Genomic DNA, 25,447 nt, shown 5'->3' with positions numbered 1-25,447 from the left:
AGACTACTTCAATTAGGACTAGCTGTTCGTATTGATCTCACAATGGAATAACAGCGCTATCCAGAAAGGTGTCAGCAAGAAGATTAGTTCTGGAAGTCCTCCTTATAACAGGTGAAAGTGCTTGTTTCGGAACAGTCTTGAGTCCGAGCACTGTGGCCCCCCTTAAAGATTTCCTTTGTTTACTCGGTGATTGCACTCATTGATTCCGAGAAACGAATGAAGGAGACAAAAAAGAGTCAGAAATGCGGATCACACTCGACAACAACAAGACTGTGGTCGAAGTCGAAGTACTTCAGATCCCTTGAACGGCTCAAATTTTCCTTCTTAGCATTATCTTTATTTCTCCTATGAGACTCTTCTTCCATTACTTCGGAATGACTCTGTCCACCAGCATTAATCCCCAATCAAACTCCAACCCACACAGGCCATCAACAAAAGTGTCTGTCTTCTCCTCGAATATTGTTTAAAAGCATTTTATGCGTTCTAACAAGATTCTTCTCCTTTTTCTTCTGCTCAGATGAAGCCATCTCTATTCCTATTGGCCGATGATAACTGTGCCACGCTGAAGGTCACGAAGAGCTTCACACACCTGTGGAATAACTGAAAAACGCACCGAGTCCCCCATTGTTGTCACCGAGAAAAAAAAAGCTTTCCGCGTGACGGAGCGCGTTACAACAACAATGAACGAGGGGGTCCACGTGCGGAGGTTGGCGTTTAATTCAGAGAACGCTAACACACGCAGAACGTGTCGATTTGAAAACCTGCACGAACATGCCCGCGTGAAAAGAAAGAAAGAAAGAAAGAGATCTTTTATGAACCGTCGCAGTTATGAAAGTTACAAAAGCGGAATCTCTAAAAGGGCGTTTTTACGTATGAAAACGAACTCAAATGGCACGAGATGCTTCTTCTGTCTTTTTTTTTTAATAATATCGTTTGGAAGTTCACAAAAGCTTAAAATATAAGATACTTAAGAAAATATTATCTTATTTTACTATAAATACGTAAACAAAGAGAGAGAGAAACAAAAGAGATTTGACAAAAGAAATAAAATGAAGCAGACGACAGAATTTAAGCAGACGAGAGAATGACACTTTTATATATATCGACGCGGGTGATCGCGGAATTTTGTCCCGCTCGTTTGGCGCACCGGCTTGCGGTGTGCACTCCTACTGTTTAGTGTATCGGGGTGGCCTATTTCCAACCCCCTCCTGGGTGGTTGCTAAGGTAACCGCAATCTATAAACACGGGCAGAAATTGAGAAAGAGCAAAATAGCGTGAAAAAAGATAAAACGCGTTATACGAGGAAGAATAAAAATGTGAGCCCGTGGTATTGGTGATTAATACAGGGTGGTGGACACGCGATAGATAAGGGTTTGAATCATAAATTTCTGTAGCCTAAATATCGTTTTCTACGTACATCACAAAGAAAGAAAGATAGAAAACGAAGCCGTAATTACTCATACTTCGAAAAAGTGTACAGCAGGTGGCGCTGGAGTACTTCGAAGCTTTGGTCGCACTCCAGTGGAGTTGCATCATCCAGAACCACAAAAATCTCATTTATTCCTTGGATCGTCCACTAATCTGTGGCGTCCTCAAAATCTTTTTTGCAGTAAATTCTTCGTAAAAGAAAATGCGTTTGGAAGGAACGCGGTGGAACCAAAAGAAAGTTTCGAAAAATTGCAGAAGACAAGAGAGGAAGCCGTAGCGTTGCGCAGTGAGGGAGGAAATTAACACCGCAGGTCAAACAACGAATTAATAGAAAGTGTGTCGTCACTCGGACTGGTGGAACTGTGTCAATACTGATTAGGAAGCCAATTTACAGAACCTAATAAAAAGTTAGCGGCAGGCTTTTGTCAATAGTATCTCTTCTGTAGATTAATAATTAAACTCGTTTTCTTTGTAGGTTTTACTGAGATCTAACGATGCCGTTTTCTCTTTCAGCAAACAGACCTGGAGCCAGAGATTTCGCTGACAACTGGAACTCAAGGTCAAGCAGCCACACAAACGACGGCCGCAGGTACCGATGCCACTAAAACCAACCAACCGAAGAGGCTACACGTCAGTAATATTCCCTTCCGGTTCAGGGATCCAGATCTCAGGCAGCTATTTGGGGTGAGTGCACTTATTTTCGCCTTGTCCCTATCTATAGTTTCCACTAAACGAATTCAATTATTTATAACATGAGATTCTTGCGAAGAGATAAATTTATGCAGAGAAAAAAAAAAAAAGACTTAAAAAGTATATGGGAGAAGAGTAATAAATTTTATATAGTAGAAATTAAATTGAACGGCTAAATTTAGAAAACATGAATTGCAACTTCTGGAGACTACTAAGCACCTGCGAGGTGGTGTGATTGAGATGTTTAAGGCTTTGAATGGATTGAGCAAACCTGATGACATTCTTCTTTTTTTAACATGCAAAGCGCATGTATAAAAACAATACCTAACTTTACAATTACGTGTTATAGTATAGCTGCATTATTATTATTGTTTTTTTTTTTTTTTGCCATGCAAATTGAAGTTTACACTTCAGTTTGAAGTGAACGCGGAAAATATCATAGACAGAATCTAAGATTCCAAAGAGGGAGAAATAAATGCCATCACGACCAAGATGCTATGGATTCAACATTCAGATGAAATATTGAGTTACAAAAGATGAAGTACTAAGTGTGAAGATTTGGGTGCTTACAATCCACCCAGTTGAGTAGATGGTATTCATCTACTGTGGTGAGCCAGGAGATTTTGGGTGCAGAATCCCAGATTTGGGCTACTAAGTTGTTGACTTGTTGGTATATGAATATACCCCGAGGGATCACTGAATTATGACCATCTACCTAATACTCCGTTGAGCCACTGTTCGCCTGGATAACAGCCGCTATTCGCCTAGGCATTGATCCACTAGATGTCTGAAGACGTCCATAAGGATCTACAGCCATGTTGTCTGCAAGGCTTTCCACGGTGTCCGAATAGATGGCAGTTGCGTGTCCATACGTCTCACTTCCCGTTGCAAATCATCCTACAGGTGTTCAATTGGATTGAGGTCAGGCGAATTCGAAGGCTAACCAAGATGGATGATATCTTCATTGTGTTCCTCAAACCACTAGTAAACAGTCAGGCACAATGACACACAATTCACAAAAATTGGCAATTTTTGAGAGAGAGAGAGAGAGAGAGAGAGAGAGAGAGAGAGAGAGAGAGAGAGAGAGAGAGAGAGAGAGGCGAGATCCTTAGTTACGAACTGGAGTTTTAGATTAGTGATATCAAGATGATCTTGTGCTGGGACCTTGATATGATCGCCTTGCAAATGATAAAACAGCTGTAATGAGAAGGCCCAAGACACCTCGCCCTTATGGGAAACCTATAAAAACATGGTGGATGAGATGCCTTGACACGATATATTACCAACAGGCAAAGGAAGGATGAAATTTGCGGATCCATCTCCTTGGATGTTATAATCTTGGCAGAGAAGGGTTCTTATGTTTGCAGAATCAAAAGCTGTTGAAGCTTTATATTTTGCTAAGCTAGAAATAATTCCAGTTGATTTTGATTCCAATAAGATAGAAATGGTTAAACTCTCTATCAGGCCATTATGAATCTACAGAAGCGCATTTCGGAAAAACTTTGGCGTGGATGGTGGAAATAACAATTCTAAAGTAGTTTCAGAAAATAGCAGCTTGACCATTTAGCCAGCCATAGAGTTCACTCACACGTCTGCAAAGAATTCCAATTAAAAATACCAATTTTTTAAATTGGTAATCACAATAAAGACCCAAATGGAAATCTTTTCCATCGGACAACGCCAACAAAAAATGAATTCTGAGTTGTGAAATTATTCGGTCCATTAAGTAATCGGCGCAGAAGCAGTTCCGGGTCACGAAAGAAAGTTGCACATCCCCCCTCCCCCAACTAGACAGCGCTGCACGAGATATTAATGCACTTCGGCCATGGGAATAATTACGATTTCTAAAAATAGGGAGAAAGAGAAATAAATCTGCGAAAAGCGCAATGGGCACGCGGGAAGAGAACCCTCTCCACGTGTCACGCGGCGAATTCGGTCATCCACGACGCCCCGTTGGCGTTCTGGACCATTCGCTAAATAGGTTCCGGAAAGAGGACAAATTTAAAGCAGTAACCGTACTTCGGCAGAGCACAAATCAACTAAATGCCTTTCCATTTTCTTATCCGAAGAAATCGCGTTCATTTAGAATGCCCGGCCCTTAAGAAAGGAGCAGAAGTTTGCATTTCTATGGCCAGTCTTGGCATTTCTCCTTCCTCGCCATTAGACGAAGTAATTGGATCGTGTTTCATCCGAAGGAGGTGGCGAAGAACTGTTTGCTGCAGAGGGCGCTCTGAAGGAAGAACGCCAGCCGAGCGGGAGAGGGGGTGGGTGGGTGGGTGGGTGCGTGGGTAAATAATACGATTTGGAATTCAAATTGTTCGGTGAATCTCCGTATGAAACGTGTTTGTGGCAGAGCGTGGAGAAAGCAGCTTCGAAGGACAGAAGGGGAAACTGTACCTTCGTGTGTTTTAATCCACCTTTTCAAGCAAAATGAGCAAAGATTTCAATTACTCACTGCTTGTATCGCATCTTACTTTCAAATTACCCCAGCCGGTTCCTTCTTATATCTTCCCTTCTTCTGCTCACTTATCTCAGACCAGCAAATCTTCTTTGCCGATTATTTTTTCCACAGACTGTTCGTTATGAGAGAAAATCACGCTATCATTTCTTCGAATCTCCATCATTTAAATCTCGAAATCTCATGAAAATAAACTACCCTAAAGTATACTGGTGCGCAACACTTAAGGACCAGTGAGGTTTTCACCTGTAGCTTCTCATAGGAGTGGCCTGGATATGGGAAAATCATACCAAAGGAACCTCGTGAGATACAGAAATTATGTAACAAAAGGGTACAGATGGACTTTATTCAAAAATGGCAACATAGCACTGGCTGCCAGATGCATCACTGCCAAAGATGGAACTAAGGGAAGAGGTGGTCCTCAGTAGGAGATAAGGCCACCACTAATGTCGATGCAGGCTTTGGACCGCCTGTCCGTACTTAGAACAATGTTGTTGATAAGTTCTTGCGGTAACATCGCCCATTCGTCTGTCAGCGCCATCTTCAGCTGGTGAACATTTTCTGGTGGGTGTGGACGCCCCACTAGGCGTCTCTCCACTGCGTGCCATATGTGTTCAATAGGATTTAGATCGGCGGTCGAACGGACAGGCCAATCCATACGAACAATGTCCTCACTTTCCAAAAGCATATCACAGCTGCAGTGCGATGTCATGTGGCGTTATCATCCATAAACACGAACTCGGGGCCAATGCCACCTCTGAACAGACGCGCATGGGGAAGGATTATCTCAGTACAGTAGCGTGCACCGGTTACAGTACCACTTTCTAGTATCTGGAGTTGTGTACGTCCATCCAAGATAGGTATAGGTATAAGTATAGGTATATTTGGGTCTAACGGCTCCTGGGATTTCTCCCATCTCCGCATATATACACTGTATCGGACCAGCCAGGGATTTAAAAGTATATGGGTCATGTGGTATTTAGCATGTTGTGCCCTTGTTCATCCGGCCTGTTAGCCGCCGGGCCCCTAATGGGACCCGACGTTACCATACCTCGCCACGGGGAGGCCAGCCGGGTGTTACCTATATAGTACTCTGGCGGGTCCTGCCACCTACTTTCCTGGGATTTCAGTGGCTAGAACCTTAAAAAAAAAAAAGTGCTGTTCGCGGTTAGTTATTAGCGTTTGTTAGAATAATTTAGATGCTTGCGAGGGGCTATACGCTGAAATAATATTTTCTATATGCCTAAATGGGTCGGGCAGGAAATTTTGATGTAGTTAAATTTGGACGCGTAGGGCTGAAAATGCTGTGAAAGTGAACAGTAAAGGGGGTGTGAAGACTGGAGGGAAGAAAAGGAAGTCAGGGGCCGATAGAGAGGATGGCCCCGCGATTGCAGTGGAGCAGGCCCGTGCTCCACCAGAGGGAAGAGATTTGGGGAAGGGAAGGAGTTGGGGCAAAGCCCCCTCTCCCCAAGGGAAGGGAAAGAAAGCACCGTTCAAGAGAGAAACAGTGTATGTTGAGTCATATGACAACCTTGGATGTCCTTTAGTACAGGTGCCCAACAGGGCAAGATGGGGTTCTTCTGGTCTTCTATGGTGTCTTTGAACAAATTGAGTCAGAGTCTTAGTTGTGTTTCCATTACTCTGGGCCACTGAGGGATGGCTGTTGTCTCGTGATTTGTGAACTTTTGGAATACCTCCACTCAAGGGGAGAGCAGGGTCCGTTGTCTTGTGAACAGATTTTGCGCAAAAAGTGTGAATGCTTTGTAGGTCTCTTCCTCTTGTAGAACGATGTCCTCCTGGTTTCGAAGAAGCGAGTGAATCTTGGTGTGTAGTTGATATCTGAGGTCCTCGTATTGGTCACACTCGTATACCAGGTGCTCCCAGGACTCCTCCTGTCCACAGGAGCACCGCGGAGTAGCTGAGATTCCAAAGTCATATAGCCTCTTTCTAAATGAGCCATGTCCGGTCAATAGGTAGGTAGTTTTGAGTCCGGGCGAAAACCAGGCTGGGGAGAGTGGATAAACTTGTCCTACATCCGGTATAAACTTCTTAGTAATGGAGCCTTTGTTAGTGAGGTTCCAGCGATTTTGTCATAGTGATTTCACGTGTTGCAAAATCCGTCTGCAACACGGATTTTGCAACACGTGAAATCACGTGTTGCAAAATCCGTCTGTTCTCCATGGTTTTGGAGTTTGTTGGGTCTGTGGCGAATCCTATATGAGAGACTATTTTTCCTTTGGAATGTTGGTACAGCAACCCCCAGCACGCAATCTCCAAGTCCAGGGGAAGGCATCCCGCCAGGACCTGGAGCGCGTGGGTGCTCACAGTGCAGCAAGCTCTTGTCATTATGAGTAATAATGATCGGTGTGTCATCTCTAGTTTTTTCTTGTTGACAGCTGTGCTAGTCTTTGTGTACCAGGTCCCAGCTGCATAGGCTAGTGCTGGGATAAAGAATGCCTTATAGAGGACGCCAAGGGTCCTCTTCTTCAGGCTCCAATCTTTCCTAGTGACTCTGGCCAGTAGACTGGCATATCTTCTTATTTTTGTTCTCAGGTAGCAGAGATGTGGTGTGAAGCTGAGGTTTCTGTCAAGTATCACTCCGAGGTATTTTATTTCTGTTAGCAACTTTATGGTTTTCCCGTTTATCTTAATCTGCGGTGGTCTTCTAGGGTCAAGGAATCCTTTGAGAAGTATTGAACTTGTTTTTTCTGAGGAGATAGTAAGGAGATTTGTACTAGCCCAGTTTTGCAAGTCGCTAGTGGCCCGATTTGCTATGGTCTCCAGTCGTGCCCGGCTGTCAGCCTGTAGCATCAGAACAAGGTCATCCGCATATGCCTGAGTTTTAACATTTGGAATATCCAAATTAAGGAACTCGTCTAGGACCAGATTCCACAACAGCGGCCCCAAGACAGAACCCTGAGGGCAGCCCCTGTGGACCAGCCTAGAAACAGAGGCGTATGGAATGGTAACAGTGATTCGCCTGTTTTCAAGATAGGATTTGAGGCATCGATATAAGTCTCCTGAGATATGAGCCTTCCGGAGCCTGGACAGAACAGCAGGCCACCAGAGAGAGAGAATCAAAGGCCCCTGCGAAGTCAATCGATATTAGGAGGAAGTATTTTGTGTTGCAGTTTTTAGCTGTTTCAATAATATTTTCCAGAGTCTCTACAGCCGAGCGCCCTTTCCTAAAGCCATATTGATTAGGCGACATGAGGTTTGATCCTTGGAAGTGGTTCTCGATTCTTTGGTAGAGAAGGCGCTCGAAGAGCTTGCTGAAGATTGACAGCAAGGCCATTGGCCTATACGACCCTGGCATTCCTTGTGGTTTCTTCGGGTTTTTTAAAATGAGTTTTATTCGTGCCGTTTTCCACGAGGCCGGGAAGTGGCCCACCGAGAGACATCGGTTGGGGAGTCCCAATATTGTGTTCGGTATAGTTTCTACCACCACCTTGAGCATCTCGGGCTCAATTTGATCTATACCAGGGGTCTTTCTATTTTTAATTCTCGCTGCCGCTATGCTGAGTTCCATTGATGGGAAGGCAGGTTCAACAGCTGTGGTGGTGTATGAGTTATTGTCCTCACATAGTTTTCTTTGTTCCTGGGTTTGAGGCTCGGTTGCAGGAAGGCACATATGGTCCAAAATATTGTCTATAGAGGATTTCCATGTTCTGGTATAGGTTCCCTGAGCTGTCTCGTTTGCCGGTACGACTTCCCCTCTGGGGAGTTTGTTTGTGGTGACCCGATACACCACTCCACAGGGGTTAGCATTTCCTTCTGTATTTACTAGGTTTTTCCACGAGGCTTTCTTTCTTTTCTTTATTTTAGCTGTGTAGTCATTTCTGACCTCACGGTACTGTTGACGTAGTACATCGACCTCTGCCTGTGGTCAGGATATACGCGCCCTCTGAAATGCCTTGCGGGCACTATTTACCATTTTCCGGAGATCTGTGAGCTCTGGCGACCACCAAGGAACGGCTTTGAGGGAGGGCATCTTCTTCTTGATGGCTATATCTGCCGCGTCTGTGATGCCGGTCTAGGTTGAATTCATTGGGGTGGAAGTTTTCTGCTTTTTCCGTCAGCAGCTGCTTAAAAAGTTTCCAATCCGCTTTTGATATGGCGTATCTTGGTAATAAAAGTCGTGTGACATGTTGCGTTTGGAGTGATCGGTGGAGGTTGTAAGTTAACACTCTGTGATCTGAAGTGGTCCAGTGTTGTTGTACCTCCCAAGGAGAGAAGTGTCCTGCTATGGAATGACTTGCAAGGGTTAGGTCGATATTAGCTTCCCACATAGTGTTCGAGAAGGTGTGAGGCTGGTTTGGTCTGTTTAGAATGGATAGGTCGCTGCTTGATATGTACTCCTCTAGGCGCTGGCCTTTGTTTGTTCCTCTCCGTTCTGGTGTCTCACTCTGCCAGGCAGATGATCTGCAGTTTGCATCAAGGCGTAATATAAGTTTGGCGTTTGGTAGTTGCTGCAGATTCTGAAGATATTGTATTGTAGGGAGTATGTCTTCTCCTGGTCGGGCATAGATGGACACTACGTAAAATTCCCCTAGGGATGATGCTATATGGGCGCAGACTGCCCAGTTTGTGCACAGGTCTGTTATCTTAGTTACAGTGAGGTCAGGATTACAAACAGCGATGGCAGCCCAAGGAGTTTCACCATCCACTTGGACAATTTTAAACTGTAGTGGGTACCCTCTAACTTGATATTTATGTGTATAGGGCTCTTGTAGAAGAAGTAGGTCTAGCCTCTCTTCTTTAGCTTTCTTAACTAGCTGTGCTACGACCGCCTTGGAGCGTTGCGCATTGTGTTGTGCTATGTTCACCTTTGACATGTTATAGTAGTTGTTATTACTCTCCATAATTGATTCTCAATTGTTGCGCACCCTTTGCTTTAATGTAAACAGGGCATTTACTGTCCCTGATGGAATGATCCGATGGTAACTTCATGGCCCTACAGTTTGCACAAACCGGGGTTTCTGCTTTTTTTGGGCAATTGTTATATTCACGCCCAGTGTTGGCACAATGACCACAAGTGGGTTGCGACTGCTTGCAGGTGTGAGTCGTGTGGCCGAAGCGACAACACCGGAAGCATTTGGGAACAGCCACATGCTCTCTGAAACGGTGGCTGCCCCAGTTTACATAGATTCTGGACTGTTGGCTCAGGATTCTCCAGGTGGCCGGAGACAGTTCAACGATCCAGTTAGCAGAATTTCCATTTCTGGGCTTTGTTTTATACCTTGGTATGATATGTTGTCGTGGCTCATCGCCTGTGGGTAGCTGACGGCAGTTTTTGGTATAAATCTCCTGAACAAGTTCTTCTGGGGTCACGTCTTTGTCGATGCCTAATATTAGTATGCTTGGCCCTTTCTCTTTAGGAGGTTCAGCCAAGAGGCCTAAGGAGGGTATTTTTGGATTTTGTAGTATTCCCCGTAGATCTTCTTCTGTATCAGTCTGTATTATAACTCCAACGTTTCTTGTCTTTCTGACAGATCTAATCCTCGTGTGTTTGAAGTCATCCTTAAGCTTTTCGATTACTGTTTGTTTCACTTCCTCACTCGTTTTGTGGACTTCGTTTGAGATAACGCCTCCTCAGACGAGAACACCTCGACCGCCATATCGATCCATTCAGTGATGTTTGCGGGATGATATCGTGTGCCAACCTCTCGCCAGATTAACTGACGTCCAGAATCGCTGCTGAGACTGAATCTACTCTCATCAGTAAAGAGTACTTAAGTAAAGATTTTGTGGGTGTAACTTTTAGAAACATTGTTGGTCCTTATGTTTTCCACACCAGTGTATTATTGTTTCTTTAATGCGCTGAGGTTCCCCCCGCCTCCTCCACACGACTGTCCTCATCATCAATGTTTGTTATTGTGTTTATTTCGCAACAGCGAATATAAGAAACTAACGACCAACCACCTCATCCGTATACACCCTCCTAACAAGTTCAAATCTCGCAAGTAGAGAGCTGAATTGGTGTTTGGTAACGCTTCATACATTGTGTGATAATCCAATGATTGTGTATGCCAATAATTATCTTGCCAAAAAGCACCATATATCTTCTTCATACTTTCAAAATGCTCCACGAGGAAGCCAATCATTCTACGTTAGTTTCATCCCGTGTGAGTCTGACGCCTGCCATATTCCATCCTGCGATAGTTCAATTTAACTGGTAGAACACCAGTTAAACACGTGTTGCCTGTGAATCACCAGTTAAACTCAATTTGCTCACTGAGAATCTCTGGAGAAAAGATGGTAGCTAATACTCGATGCCAACAAATCTGGATTAGTCATTAGGAGAATAATGATCGATACCGACCAGGTCAAGTTAACCTTCACAAAATACTTGCAAAGGTTAACTTGACCTGGTACTTAAAACTAATGCGCCCTTAGCCACTCTCGAGTATTTCTTGAACGCCATCTTTCGCACAGAACCTTAACGTTGCCCAGTCTTTATTGCCGGAGGTATTTAGGATTAACGATTAATTGGGTTATTAATTAAAATTAAGCGCTTCTTGGCGTAATCTTTTACAGCAACGAAGTGTTACAGTGGAGGTGAAAAAGTTCAGTGTAAACTAATTAATGTTTGGAAGATAATTGTTTTAAGAGGATGAGTTATTAGCGCCTCCTGACATATCTAAAGGAGGTAATTGCCACAGAAGAAAGCAGCACGAAATAAAATCTCTGATTTATATCTACATTAAATCGAAATCGGTATGGACAGAACGAAATTAAAAGTCACGGTCGGGAAATTACCTAGATGGAAAGAATTCCTAGAATCCAATTACTCGAGCAGAAAGTACCTGCAGGACCACAACATTTGTTTATACACCAAATGAGTGGCGCAGAAATCTGTTCTGCGCATTCACATTCTTCAAGTAATCCCTAATTCGTAATGTACCACAAAAACGTGCGGAAGGAATATGAGCGCAAAAGAAAAAGTTTTCTTTAGAGAATGCATCAATAAATCGATTCTCCGATGTCCCAGTCAATAATGAATGAAATCGGCATCCGATGCAATCCCTTTTCTTCTGCACTCACCCCCAGACATTCCACCTTTCGTAAGAAATAGCCAACATAGCTTAATGCAGATTGGAGGATCATTGAAATCCATAATGTGGTGCAAGAAAATTGCAATCCAAGCAGATTGCAGAATGCTGTAGCGATTGGTTGTAAAGATCACAAATAAGGTTGGAAGGTTCAGTGGTTAATTTATTTAATCAGTAAATTCCCTTCCCGGTTACTTCATGGTGTTGTCATTGTTGTGATTGTCTGACAGCCCCTTGTGCTGGTTCGTGATACCACAGAGCTCCAGTTCCTTGTTCTAGCAGTTCTGCCCCAAACAGCTACTTGTGGTGCAGGCTTTTCTTAGCACCATACACTGGTTCCTACAGACTGGGATGCAGATTTTTGAAAAACTCCTTGATGTCTTAAGGATTTCTGTAATCACTGTCATTTGATTTGTAATTTGGTATGATTTGCTGTAGCCATCTTCATTGATGATGCTGTAGACTTTTAAATGGGCTGACAGTTCATTTATAACCTGGACTTGGACATTAAAAAGCTAGAGTACTGCCTGGCTGTATGGAAATTTGGTCGTGATAATTTATTTGGTACAGAAGAGATAGGAATGGGGACTGAAGAAAGAATAGAGGTTTTTTGACAACTTTCTAAAAGAGCCATGCATCTTTCAATATGTTGTCAACATATGATAGCCATACGCCTCTAAAAAGCTATTATATAATGAAGAAAACCTTGGCTTAATTTGATATTCAGTCTTTCTCGAATGCACTGTAGGATATCTTTGGTAATGTTGCCTTGTAATTCATTCGGGGTCTGGTAATTGTGGCGGCCAAAACTCCTTCAGAATTTGATCTGCGAAAGCAGTTCCACTGATGGCACTTGTGGAGAACATGAAACTTGGGACCATCTGGACGCGTTCAGGATTAGACTCTTAACCAAAATCCAAGCTAATCTCCGACACCACGAACACCTCCACCTTCAGGATGAGACTCATTATAGTGCCCTTTGCAGTCAACTTTCCAACTGAGAAGGCTGATACAGCGAGGAAATACGCCATGAACAGGTCCTCTTTAGAACAGATCACCTACTGTCACTACTCTTCCTCCTAAAACTCTAATGTGAATGAGACCTCTACTGGAGTGCTAGATTGCCCTCTTGTGGAGAGGATCCTCTTGGGCACTATGCTGGCTGAGGGCGATGTATCTCCCATAGGATGATTTCTAGGGGATAGGATTTTCTGCTGACCATTTCCGAGGTGGAAAGTACACTTTTGGAATAGGATAATTTACAAACCCCTTTCGGGTAGGACAACGCGTTGGACAATATAGGACAAGGCTTTGGCACCCCTGCTGGCTGTCAACCGGCGTTGCACTTTACACGCCCCAGTCCTGAATTCTTGCTCTTACACTGGGCCTATCGCTATGATCATCAACGATACATCTATAAACAAACTGCTTTTAAAACGCCACTTATATTTCATTAATAGATGAATCCATACATCAAATTCCAGTTTCCTGTATATACTCATTTCGAGTTTGCACTGTCTATTTTGGACGTCTAACCACAAAACTAATCTTGCAGATTCAAATGAGAGACGATATACACTACTCGACAAAATTAACAGAACACGTAGAAAATGTGGTGTAATTCGTGCAGCTTGTGAAGAAACGGAGCAAAATTTGGCAAAATCTGGTGTACCATAGAATAACGATGAAATCAGGAGACAGCGAGAAACTTTGGCCAGGTATGAGAATCATTATAAGAGTTGCATAAGAATTACCAAAAGAGTCACATTACAGAAGTTCATGCACGAAAATATGGTCACATGATATCAGCATGGCGTATGATCCCTTCCAACGGTTAAACATGGCTCAAAGCGGTGAGAGATACTCGATATAAGGGTATCTATAAGATTCTGTGGCAACAAATCCCATTATTCCACCGGCGCATAACTTAGCTCACCAAGTGACCCAGCAGTTGGCTATCGGGGTGCAATGCGCGCCCAAGGGTATCATACCATGTTTTATCGGATTTAAGTCTGTGACCGTGCTGGCCACGGCAATCATTGAATATCTTCAGTTTCAAGATATTCCTCCATCACTTAAGCTCTTTGTGAATTGGCGTTGTCGTGCATGAAAAGAAAATCAAGGCCAACCGCACCCCTAAAAAGTCTCACATAGGGTTCGATGATCTGTTCTCGGTACATCTGCGAAGTTACGGTACCCCTATCAAAAACATGAAGAAGGGTGCGACAATTGATCATTATTCCCCCCCCCCCCCGGCACCAGAACACCGCCTCCACAGTAAGTGTCTCTTTCTCCGATGTTGGAGGGACAGTACCGCATTCCTCGTCGTCTCCAGATGAAATAACGTCTAAAATCTGTTTGTAGGATAAAACGGGACTCATCAGAGAATAGAACTGTGTCCCATTTGTCAGGGCTCCAAGTCGCATGTTCATGGCACCAGTTTCGACAAGCTATGCGGTGGTTTGGGGTTGATGGGATTCAGACCACCGGTTTCCTTGCGCAGAGTCCACATCAATTGAGCCTTCTTAACACAGCCCGGTTGGAAATGTTTTCATCTGTGACCAGAGCAACCTCAAGAGACAGTTGATGACAAGACATCGTAGGATTCCGTCTTGCTGTTAGAGCCAGATTGCAGTCTGTTCTGGTTGGCCAGCTGTACTTGTAATGGTTCCTGTGTCCTGAAGCTGCTTCCCCAGTGCCAAGACAACACTGCGTGACACATTAACCCAGTGCACCACCTCCGTTTGCAACTGCTGGCTTCAATTGTCCAACGCCCCACCATCTACTACGCTTTCTCCTCGTCATAGAATCCCCAGATCCCAACTGTTCAGTGTTTACCTTCAGAATTGCAGGAGTATAATTAGCAACCTAAACCACTTCAGAGCAATCCAAGGCTCACATATTTACGACATTTACCTGCTCACTGAAACCTGGCTCTCCATAGATATTGATGATCAGGAGATTATAGATGGGCAATATACAATCCATAGAAAGGACAGTGGATCTCGTGGAGGCGGAGTAGCTATTATACATTCTAACCATACACTCTGTGAAATTGAATCACTATATTGCCTTCTCCACCTTGGCAAGTTAAAAGTTTTATTTTCCACCTCCCTTAACTAATATCGACCTTCAGTACTTAGAAAGCTCGCTGGACTCTATCTTCCCGCTAATTCAATCTGCTGACATAGCAATGGTTTTGGGTGACTTAAACTGTCAACTGGCCAATTTAGGATCTTCTTCTCCATCACTGCAGACTAGGGCTCTCTTTAATATGCTTCACAGCTATGGTCTTGAAGTTTGAATTTTTCCAACCAGAGAAAATGCTTATCTTGACCTAATATTCTCCTCTATTGATATTGAGGTTCGCAAATGCAATCCTATATTCCGCTCGGATCATATGCCAATTACTTTTGACATCATTGTGACCTCTCATAACTTCAAATGCAGCTCACGTTCTCCACGATTCAATTTCAGATTGGCTGACTGGCCTCTGCTCAATGTAGCTCTGAGCAATATGGAGAAGCAGCTCTTGGATGCTGTTGATGACATCGATGTGCTCACCAAGAACCTGATCAACTGTGTCCACTCAGTTATCTCTGACATTGTTCCTCTATCCCATCTGATGGCACGGTCTACCTACCCGCACTGGTATAAAATCCAAAGGATTCTATAGAAACAAGTATTAAGCAATCGGGTGGCAGTCAATACTATGAAATATTCAGCCAACTCCGCCAAGAAGTGAAAACCCTCATTAAAATCTTACAATACGTATAGAGAGTCAGTTCAGGATTCTTTGTAGCTATCTCTGAATGCCTTGTCTGGTAATCCCTCGAAGTGCATATTATATCAAATATTCGGCGACGCTGTTCACAATAAAATGTTCATGAAAAACATTTTGTTCTGTTTATTTTGTCGAGCAGTGTAGAACAGTTATAAAAAGAGCAGTTGTGCGAGGGGAATACTAGAAAGTTGCATTTCCCATAAATCGCTGGTGTCACCTCCTCTTGTTGCATTAAAATTAATATAAAAATGTTCTCTCTCTCTCTCTCTCTCTCTCTTGATGTTCTTCCAGAGAGGAAAAAAAAAAACAGACAAATAAATACGAAAGAATAAATATATTAAAGACAGATCAATGCACTGAGTTGCTTGTTTTGTCATCTGGTGTTCTTACAAATAAAATACGCCTTTCTTAATATCTTGGCATCGAAGAAAACATTCTGGCTACAAACAGAGTGGTGGAATTTCTTGTGCGATCGCGGAGTAGATAAAAATAAAGCTGCCGAGAAGAATTTGTGAGATGGCGAGGAAAAAAGTTGAAGATAACTCTTTCTATTCGAAAAAATAGTCGTAAATTCTTCTCGTTGGAAATTTCTATTCGGAAGTTTGTTGAGAACTCGCTTAAAAAGAATCAAAACAGAAACTAGTCTAATACAAGAAATGGAACTTGCTTTCAAATAAGAGTCTTAAAAAAGAAAAATTAAAGAAAATTCATTTGTCGGTTCCTCATAATGTTAATGGATTCAGATATACACTGAGTGGACAGAAATCATGGATATCTACCTAGTAACGGGAAGGCTCACCTTTCGCCAGGATAAGGGCAGTCAAATGACGAGGCAATGAGTCCGCTAGTTCACGAAAACGTTCCACAGGGATTTCCATCAATTCCTGCTGTACCGCTGTCCATAATTCCGTCGCATTCCTGGGTGGAAGATCAAAGGCTCGAACGGACCTTTCCACTACATCCCAAAGATGCTCCACAGGGTTAATGTCCAGTGAACGAGGAGGCCATTCCATGGCGGTAAAATCTGCGGAATGCTCTTCGAACCATAGGCACGACAGCTCTGTGGGGAAGCACATTGTCCTGCTGGAAGAGTCCATTGCCCTTTGAGTGCACGATGGCCATGAAGTGATGCAAATGGTCTGCAAGGATGGACTCATAACCTGGACCGTTCAGAGATGTGTCTAGACAACGGAAGGAATTTTTATGGACCTCTTTCACGACGTGGCTGAGTTAATCGGTCTCAGGTGAGGGCAGCATGGCTTTCCCTCCCGGAAACTCGGGATTTTCATCCAACGTACAGAATCGGCATCAGAACACACAATAAACAACTTACAAGTATATGATGGAAGTATTACACGACGATTATTCTTTAAATAACCCTATTAGAAACTCGGTTACGACAATCAAAAAGTGTCGAACAGTAACCAAAGAACCCGGGTCTGGACGACCTAGATTCATCATTTTTTTTAATATTGTCCTAAGACTGGGTTATAGTACATAAGAATGTAATTAAACTAAACCAGGAACGAGCATATTGTCTACAAAGAACTGATCAAAGAACGTGAACATTTTTTCAGCAAAACGTGTACTAAAAAATATTTGAACAAAGAACAGAAGACGGAAAAGATGAGTTTTACAACAAAATCCTTGCGAAATTTTTCAAAGATTTGAAGTTTTTTTAGCCAATTGTAAACATGGATGAACTTTTTTACATTACTGTGATCCAGAAACCAAACAAAAATCCAAGGAGTTATATCGCACAAAATTTCCTCACCAGAAGAAATTATAACCGGCACCATCAGCTATCAAGATGATGATATAATTTTCTTTTGGGACAAAGTGCTGAAAGGACAAACACCGTTGGCCTACATAATAGGTCTAGAAGAAATGAAGGAACGTCGCATCAAGTGTGTGACCATGAGAGTTTTCGTTGAATAAAGATTGATTCATTTCCCGATCGTTTCATTCTTTTTACAGCAGGCAAGTAACTTTTCAAAGTGGTCCTCGTATGGACGAACCTAAAATCACTATGTAAGTAAAGTAAAGACTTAGTATCCACAATAGTATCATGAATTTTTTCATGGATCCTATTCACAAGTTGGCTGAGTTAGTCAGTCTCATGCAAGGGCAGCATAGGTTTTTCTTCCAGAAAACCAACCACAGAACACATGCAATTTATGGACATATCATATATAGTCTAAGTTTCTGAGGCGCCTATAACCATACAACCACAAACCAACTAATTCCACACAGGGTGGAAACGTCCTGATTTCGAATCTCGTCAATGACGCGAGGAATTCTTATGCGCCTTTTTTTTTATAACGTGGCCCAGTTAGTCGGTCTCAGGCTATGGTGGCAGTAAATAACAAATTGATCAAAGAATATGTATGCGATTTGAAAACATATTATATACTGCGCAATATGGCCTAAGCTCTTGATGCGCCTAAAACCCTACAACAACATCTCCACGTACGCGGCACACCCTCTCCTTTTTAAATGTTTTTGATCCAGTGCTTCGAAAAAAATATGAAATTGTAAATAATACATTAAATCCCCTAAAGCTCTACGCCATTTTTGAACACGTCTGACATGAGTAAAAACAACGTTGTCAGTGCTTGAAACTGGAGGTTTAGCGAAGGACCCCGAATAATGCTGGAGCGTATTAACAAACTTACGACACTTTAATCCCATGGTGCACACTTTTAAATTAAAAAGCTTCTTTGGCCTCTTTTATGATTAGAAAGTTTCCTTTTCTTAATCAGTACATTTTCAAGGTTATCACTTTCTTAATCTCTTAACAAATCTTTTAATTTCTGTGGTCCTTGGATTTTTTATTTGCTGCTAGCTTAATCTTCTATGGAACCATAAATTAAAAGAATTTCAGTTCGGTTATTTTTGTTTATCTCTCGCACTAGTGAATTCAAGATGGACATCATCGTGATCGGATATGGGACCAGAACTCTCTACAGTAGTCGAAATTACGATCATATTGCGCTCTACATATTATGTCTGTAAATTGCGTGTGTTCTGTGGACGATTTGCTGTTTTCTGCATGAAAAACCCGAGTTTCTGATATAGGAAAAATCATGCTACCCTCGTCTGAGACCGACTAACTCAGCCACGTCGTGACAAAGACCCATAAAAGTTCCTCGCCTCATTGACGGGATTCGAACTGAGATCTTTTTCCATCGGGTGTGGAAAAGGATGGGGATGGTGATTATACCAACTGTTTACCTATAAGGGGACATGAAAGTTATTCTTTTCAAGTCACTACATTTTAATAAAATATAACTATAACATACACTGTGCTGCCACTTAATTAGGTACACCTACCTAGGAGCGTGTTGAGCCTCGTTTAGCCTTCAAAACAGCCTGAATTCGTCTAAGCATGGATTGAACAAGATGCTGAAAACGTTGTGCAGGAACGGAGTATCATGCAGACATGAGTGTGTCACACAGTTCCTTGAGATTCGACGGAGGTGTAGGCCTGCAGCGAACAGCCCTTTCCAGCTCATCCCAAAGATGTTCAATAGGATTGAGATCCAGGGGACTGAGCAGGCCACTGCAGCAAAGAAAAGTCACTGTCATGTTCCTGGAACAATTCCATAGTGATTCGGTCTTTGTGCACCGGTGTATTATCATGCTGGAAGTAACCATCTGACTGAGGATAAACTGTCAACATGAACGGATGCACTTGGTCAGCAACGATGTTAAAGTACGATGTGGCATTCGGACGTGAATCTATGGGCATCAATGGACCCAATGTGTGCAAAGAAAACATTCCCCACACCATAACACTACCCCCGACCACCTTGCACAGTAGTCGTTAGACATGACGGGTCCATGGATTCATGTTGTTTTCGCCAAATTCTTAGCCTTCCATCAAAATAATGCACCAAGAACTTCGACTCGTTAGACCAAGCAACTGTTTTCCAATCCTCGATAGTCCAGTGCTGGTGTTGCTCAGCCCACAGGAGGCGTACTCTCTTGTTCTTCATTGATAACAAAGGTACACGATGTGGCCGTCGGCTGTTGTAGCTCATTCGCGGCAAACTGCGACTTGTGGTCCGTTGCGATATTTTGTTCTGCTCACCAAGGTTATATTCTGACGTGATGTGCGACATTGTGGCACGTAATTATGAGAGCATCTTTGGACTCAGGGGAGGTTCCCACGGACTGGAGATGTGCAAATGTATCCCCAATCACAAAGGGGGATCGAAGGGTGACACGAGTAATTACAGACCAGTTAGTTTAACTTCTGTTCCCGGTAAAATAATGGAGTCACTGGTTAAAGATGCATTGCAGGATCATCTAGACAAGACTGCAGCAATAATTCACACACAGGATGGGGTTTGTTAAGGGAAAGTCTTGTCTGACAAATTTTATAGGATATTACGATGTGGTTACAAAGGAACTGGATGCAAAAAATAATTTTGATATCATATACTTGATATCAATTCAGGAAAGCTTTAGATACTGTTGCACATGGAAGACTGCTGTACAAATTGGAGCGGTATGACATTAAGCGCAATTTTCTGCTATGGATTAAGGGATGGTTGAGTGGGAGAAGACAGAGAGTAGTAATTAATGGACACTGCTCTTCGTGGACTAATGTTATTAGTGGAGTCCCACAGGGTTCGGTGTTGGGCCCACTGTTGTTTTGTGTATTTATCAATGATATTGATGAAGGTATATCAAGCTTGATGTCAAAGTTTTCAGATGATGCAAAGTTGGCAGGGTTTTTAATGACAGAAATGGTAGTGTGCTACTGCAACAGAATCTAGTAAGGTTAGGCAGATGGGCTGAGAATTCGCAGCTGAAGTTCAACATTGACAGATGCAAAGTACTGCATATGGGTAGAAGTAATCCCAGAGAAACGTACCAACTGTGTGGTACTACTCTTAAGGTAGTGGAGAATGAAAAAGACCTTGGAGTAATTGTGCAGGCAGATATGAAAATTTTCGGAGCAGTGCAGACAGGCTGCCAGAGCAGGTCATGGGTATTGTCAATGATATACAGGAATTTTGCTAGCAGGGAAAAGGACGTGATTATCCCTCTGTATAAGGCAATGGTCAGGACAAGGTTTGAGTACTGCGTACAGGGTTGGAGGCCTCATTATCATAACCTTCATCCTCATTAGGATGTAGATTTGCTAGAACGAGTACAGAGAAGAGTTTCAAGATTGGTGAGGGGAAACGAAGGGGTTCTCTTACCGAGAAAGGCTTAAGTTCTGCTAGGCATGTGTGAATTGATCTGACTGAGGTGTGTAAGGCCTTTAATGTGTTGAGCAGGCTAAATGCTGATGGGATTCTTCCTCTTACTCAGATTACAAACCTGAGGGGGCATAAATTCAAATTAAGGAAGGATGATTACAGAATAGATGTGAGGAAATTTGCCTTTAGCCAGCTGGTAGTTGATTGCTGGAACAAACTTCCATCTGTCGTTCTGGAAGTTGATAGCGTAAATAAATTCAAGGAAGAGCTGGACAAACTTTTAGAGCGAATGGATGTGTGAAATGTTTTTTTTTTTTTGGATGATGCTACTTAAGCTTTCTTTCTTGCATCACATGCCACTTCTTGTTATTGGTATGACATACATTTTATATTCCTGGCGCGTTTAATACAATAAAAAAATGAAAATTGATTATTTATGTATATTTAGTAAACTGATAACAATAAACAAACTCTTAATAATGAAAGCAAGGACTTTCCTTGGCGCAGCAGTTAAACCGAGATTGTTTCTTTTCTGCTCATCCGCCATATTGCCTATTCGAACCTCGACTCAGAGAACATCGACAATCACAATATCGAAAGCTCCAGCTTCAATATCACATATCGAATACACCAATAAGCTATATGATATGTATTAAAAAATTAAAATATGATATTTCTGTACACGCTGAATTTAGATTTTATATTTTTAATACATAAAAATGTTAAACAAATGTGCTGGGCATCTTTTAAATAATTTTTTTTTTCGCGATGCCACAAACCTTTGCTTCTCTCGATCATTCTGTCAATACTAATATTAAAATCAGTCTCAGTGTTTGACAAATGACAGAATTTACTTCAGCATCTGTTAAATCAATAGAACGATTAACTAATTAGATGCATAATCAACGCTGCTAGCAAATCGATAAATAACTCGTTAAAAAGTAATAATAAATTCATCTGAAAAGGAAATTACGCTTTTGGCAAAACAAATATTTCCATGAGAAAAATGCCTTAAAGGAACGATTAACACGAGCTCCCCCCACCCCCCTGTACAACATAAACTCCACGAGAAGTTAAGCGACTAAGCATAACTTGCATCGCACTACCTCATTTCCAACATTCGTGGTTAAGTTCTTTAAAAACTTGGATGCAAACAAGAAAATGTTGTCCCTCCTCCTCTTCCAAATACCAAAGTATGTAAGTTCCTTAACCCGTTATCTTAGCTGGCTGGCACTTGGATGAACTCGCTTCCGTGTTAACACTGTCCTTTATACAGTTCAATAGAATAAAATAGTATTAGCATATGATCAAGAAAGTAGGCTTACAGAACATGAACCAAAAAGAAAGAAAGAAACATTTACCATTTCACCTACCCATTCCCTCCAAATGTTTGTCCAATTCTTACTTGAATCTATTTAAGCTATCAACTTCCACAGATGGACGTTTTTCCAGCAGTCAACCACTAGCTGGCTAAAGGCAAATTTCCGCGCATCTATTCTGCAACTTTCTTTCCTCAATTTGAATTTATGACCCTCAAGTGCGTCTGATCCCATCAGCACTCAGTTTCCTCAAACAATTTACAGCCTTAAACACCTCAATCAGATCACCACACAGGTGCCCTGTCTCCAAACGCTGCATTTTGCAGAACTGAAGCCTTTCTTGGTAAGAACATCCCTCTATTGCCCTCATCAACCTCGTTGCCTTTCGATGTACTCATTCCAGCAACTCCATATCCTTCCTAAAACCAGGCCTCCGGACCAACATTCAGTGCTCATACTTAATTATTCTGAGTGATGAGAGAATAGTACAAATAAATGTAGGGATCGTCTAGATGGGAATGAGGAACTAATGCAAGATTTTTTTAGCGATTCCAATGACAGAATTCTCGGGGGGAAAATAATCATCCACCAAATTTTAAATTGTTACCAATAAAATGGTACTTGCACTTGCAGGAGTGAGGCTCTCACTACCTTCCTATCTTAAGCTAATATTTAGTTTTTGTGTGATTCAGGTTAGCCAGTGCTCCAGTGACAAATGTCTTCAAGCATTCTATTTGAAAATGAGTAAATCAAATGTTTCAGCTCCTGGACAAGTTCCAGTGCCGAGATGGTCTCCTTTCCGAATCTAAATATGTATAGTCTACATAAATAATGCAATTCGGCTTTAAAGCGTGAGAATTAAACTTAATAGCATTATACACTTGGTTATGTAGAGAGAGAGAGAGAGAGAGAGAGAGAGAGAGAGAGAGAGAGAGAGAATCTTTTATTGCACCACCTTCAACTGTGAGTTACATGATTGGATCGTGTTGCAATTCACAGCCAAAAGGCCAGGGGTTAACAATTATAGAGATGATAACAAGCAGATACATTACAGAAATAATTAAATTTATTTAAATTACATTAAATAAATACTGGTGTAATGTAACATTTAGATTAAATTAACAAAATGACACTTGAAAGTCCCGATTTTCGTCTTCGCACCTCGTGGGAGAGAAGAGCATGAACAGAGGTAGTTGATGCACACCCCGCTGGCTCCTTTCCCGGTATGCTCAATAATTAACAGAAGCATTAAAGTGGTGATTGAAAGGCATGTTAGCTAGGATGCGATGAAGAGAAGGCTTTTCATTTTGCAGACTGTCCGGACAGTCGTTGACTGTTCCTTACTGGAGGGAACCTGAGGTGAATTTTCATGTCACTAGTTTGCTTCTAGGACGCCCTCTGTCTGCGCTGAGTGATTGGAGGGCATGGGATGTGTGGGATCCAGAATCATCTTCCTATAGTGTCGGTTAACAGCAAATTTCTCTAAGTCGGCATAGATGCCCTGGATTCTTCCGAGCATCTGGTAGGGTAGGGTAGGAAGCGATCTGATAAGTGGAATTGTGAGTGAAGAGGGCAAACTGTTGGGGGTGGCTCTGAGCTGGACAGGTGGGATCCTTCAACCACAGAGATCCCAGATGAAGGAGAAATTATGAGACCGGTGAGAAATTATGGCACCTTTATCGTGATTACCAGTCTCCTTTGTTCAATGAGAGAGGGGCAGCCTGGGAATTCCCATAGGCAGGGACATTTCAGTCGTATGGGCTTGGGGTGGTATCCTGTGTTTGTAGGTTAACCACTTGAGGAGCCAGTACTCTGCTGCCCAGATAGGTTTTGTTTTCGTGGGTGCTGCCGACGCCCAAATTTCTGCTGCATAAAGTAGCGGGGGGGGGGTTATAAGATGGCCCTTTCATATTTTGTTGCAGTAACTTTGTCTGAGATGTAATGAAGGTGCTGCTTCGCTCTCCATTTCAGGCTCCGCTCGCCTGATGAGTTTTATCGATGTGATGGTTAAATGTCAGCTATGTGTCAAAAACCACAACTAAATCAAATGACATGAAACAGGAAGTATGGATACTGCATTAATCTTTGGCGAGATGGTTGTGGGCTCTTTCTTCAAGGAACAGAGCATGTACTCAGACTTTGCTGGGCTGATATTAACGCCAAATGTTTTGAGGTAGCCTACTAACTAGTGCGAGGAGCACACTGTTCATTTCCTCTGTGATCACTTGTTTGTTTGGATGGTGGTCAGTATTCTTAAATCGTCAGCATAAGAAAATATATCTGGTCTCTGGATTATAAAAGGGGAGATAATGGCAGTCCTTGTGGGAGAGGACTCCCCTTCCTTGTGGTACTCCTGTAGATATTTGAATATTATAGCTTTTGTCAGAATTATGGAGTATGATTGTACGGTTCTGAAGGAGTCATGAGAGGAAATGCAATTCATCCCCACCTATAGAGTAGTGGTCTTCAAGCAGTTGTAGGAGGGCAGGTACTTGAACGGTATTAAATGCTGTTCATGCTTCGATGTCGAGGTAGGTTATGAGGAGTTCTTCTTTCCTCTCAAAAGCTGTAAGGATGCTGTGGATGGTGGCAAGGAGATTGGAAAGGGTGGACCTGTTTAGTAGTGATGAATGAATTTGTGGTGGGGCATTTGGGAGCATGTGAGCTGTTAAAGTTGGCAGAAGGGTACTTTCTAGTAGTTTCAGGACACATGAGGAATTGGAGATGGGTCTGAAGTGTTTCTCTAATGATGGCGTTTTTATTTTCGGGTGCGAAAATAAGAACCAAATAGACATTCCACTGCTGGGGAAAGATGTCTTTGGTTATTATTGTATTGAAGATGGTAACAATGGGCTGAATGATATATGGGCCCACGCATCTGAGCATGAACTGGGGAATTCCATCTGCACCCATAGCTGTATGGGTGCAGATGGAAACCATACAGCCAACACGCTTGATCTTTTTCTCACAAACAACTCTTCTAAGTACATGGTCAAAGTGAGTGGTCCTTTAGGCACACTTCAGACGACTACAAGGTGATTGTCTCTTCTCCAATGGAGCCTTTATATCATGGCTATTCCCAACCTCGTATTGTTTGCCATCACAAGAACGCAAAATGGGATGACCTGCGAGATTTCTTTTCTTCTTTTCCTTGGTCGGATTACTGTTTCAAAACTTTTGATGTTAAAATTTGCTCAGATTGTGTCAGTAAATTTATTCTTGCAGGAATGGAATCCTTTATCCCACACTCCACTTTAAAATCTCGTCCTTTATCTAAAACTTGGTTTTCCAATAAATGTGCTAAGGCTGTTCAAGAGAAGAATGTTGCATATCGTAATTGCTTGTTTCTAATTCTTCAGTTTCATTTTCTGCCTACACCAAAGCTCGCAACAATTGTAAAGCAGTTATTAATCAATGCAAACTAGAGTTTGAACAGGCTAAGAGTAGAAAACTTGCTTCTTGCCCTGATGGTAGCCGAGCATTCTGGTCTCTTGCCAAAGGTA

At 42.3% G+C, this 25,447-nt stretch overlaps 1 protein-coding gene across 4 annotated transcripts in view; it reads left to right on the top strand.

Moving 5' to 3' along the window:
• Positions 1–25,447, top strand: part of LOC150076655 (RNA binding protein fox-1 homolog 2-like) — a 510,847-nt gene that overhangs the window by 222,466 nt on the left and 262,934 nt on the right. For all 4 annotated transcript variants that reach the window (XM_090386158.1, XM_090386157.1, XM_090386155.1 and 1 more), the window contains exon 3: positions 1,942–2,112. In XM_090386158.1, coding sequence (XP_090242284.1) covers positions 1,942–2,112 — 171 coding nt within the window. The remainder of the gene's footprint in view (positions 1–1,941; positions 2,113–25,447) is intronic.

The sequence above is a fragment of the Mastigoproctus giganteus genome, chromosome 12, assembly GCF_048544385.1.
Source record: "Mastigoproctus giganteus isolate SK-2022 chromosome 12, ASM4854438v1, whole genome shotgun sequence".
NCBI classification, from domain to species: domain Eukaryota; kingdom Metazoa; phylum Arthropoda; class Arachnida; order Uropygi; family Thelyphonidae; genus Mastigoproctus; species Mastigoproctus giganteus.
This window is presented reverse-complemented; position numbering and strand designations above follow the sequence as displayed.